This window comes from Temnothorax curvispinosus, unplaced genomic scaffold, assembly GCF_003070985.1.
Source record: "Temnothorax curvispinosus isolate PA1 unplaced genomic scaffold, ASM307098v1 QBEX01006488.1, whole genome shotgun sequence".
Lineage (NCBI taxonomy): Eukaryota > Metazoa > Arthropoda > Insecta > Hymenoptera > Formicidae > Temnothorax > Temnothorax curvispinosus.
In genome coordinates this window covers 1-1470 of record NW_020216268.1, presented here as the reverse complement: position 1 = coordinate 1470, position 1470 = coordinate 1, and the positions used below count along the sequence as shown (strand labels likewise).

Below are 1470 nucleotides of genomic sequence, written 5' to 3'. Positions count from 1 at the left end.
GCCAAGATTACTCTTCTGAGTAACATTCCAAAGATTTAGCTATCGTTATTGATTAAATAATTATTAACAAAAGATATAAATAGAATATAGATTATTCTTTAACACCGTATAGATAGAACTATAGTACGTAATAAGCATGTATAGTATTATACCTTGTTTATATGTGTATAATATATATACATATATATAAACTTATACATAAAGGAAGAGGCTGAATCCCTTTTCCGCCCACATGTATACTGTCTATAAACACATATCAGCAAATTGACTTTCCTTAATTAGCACTATTATATTTCTCAAACTTGTTTATTAATAACGTTTTAATAAATATTAACGAATGACGGCTAAAACCTTTGGAAGGTTACTCAGGAGAGTGCTTCCTATAATATATATGTCAAGGTCAAGGTCGTAGAAGGTTGCTCCTCTAAACTAAATAATTATCCTATTTTATTCTTAATGGAGAAATATATTTTATAGTATGTGTATTATACATTATATTGTCCTGTACAAAGTAATCGGAATCTAAATTATATGCTACAAGATTTTTTCTACTATTTGATACATTATGACTTTTCAAAACAGAAATTGAATTGATGGAATAATGATATCGACATTTCAATAACTCCGTGGCAATACGAAGAATCCATGACAAGGCCGCCATGGCATAAACTTAGTAGACCGATCGGAAATAATTATATTGGTATGTAATACCTGAATTCACAAGTAAGATATTGTTAAAGAAGATACGCTTTTGTTGAGAAAATAATAATATAATTAAAATAATAATAATAATATAATTATATTTTCTTTTTTGAAGATATCGAGTTTCATGAAGCTGTATATCCAGTCAGAGTTTCTATATACGAAATGTACAATCCCGGAGGCGTAATTCACATTTTGGCTCAAGATGATTCTAATAATGAGTGGCTTAAATTGTGGGGAACTGATTATAAGTTTGATACCCCCGACATCAAGATCAAGATTATTTTCCTCACCTTTATCACACTCGTGTGACTTTAAAACGAAAATGCTAAGACTATTTTTTAAAAACGGTTACGATGAAACACGTCTTGGCCTTTACACAAAGCTAGATGCTGTGATGCTTATTGGTACATCAGAGTTGGTTCGTCCTAGAAATTATGAGAAGAGTTTAAGTAATCTGTTAAAGGAAATTAACTGCATGTACTTTCCACACCATGAGGATATTCATAATTTAACAGCAGATTTCAAAAATGCACACTTGGATATAGATTATCTGCAACAACATTTTTCTGAATATTGCATTATAATAGAATATTGTAGGGATGGAAGGTATTATTATCAACATTAAGTAATATTAAAATCTCTTTATTCTGTTAATAATAAAAATGAATTTGTTCCGATGTTATTTGCAGCTACATAAGAAGGGTTTCTAAGGAGAGTATTTTGAGAGAGAATTTGATGCACAAAAATGTATCTCTGGAGGTAATT

The 1470-nt window shown here is 29.7% G+C and overlaps 1 protein-coding gene across 1 annotated transcript; it reads left to right on the top strand.

The window, feature by feature from the left end:
* Nucleotides 1-540: 540 nt before the first annotated feature.
* On the top strand, nucleotides 541-1464 carry LOC112455902 (the record flags this gene model as incomplete). The annotated part of the gene is made up of 3 exons (XM_025018117.1): nucleotides 541-700; nucleotides 818-1311; nucleotides 1395-1464. Coding segments are annotated over exons 2-3 (474 nt in total), but the record flags the coding sequence as incomplete, so codon positions are not given.
* Nucleotides 1465-1470: the final 6 nt, after the last annotated feature.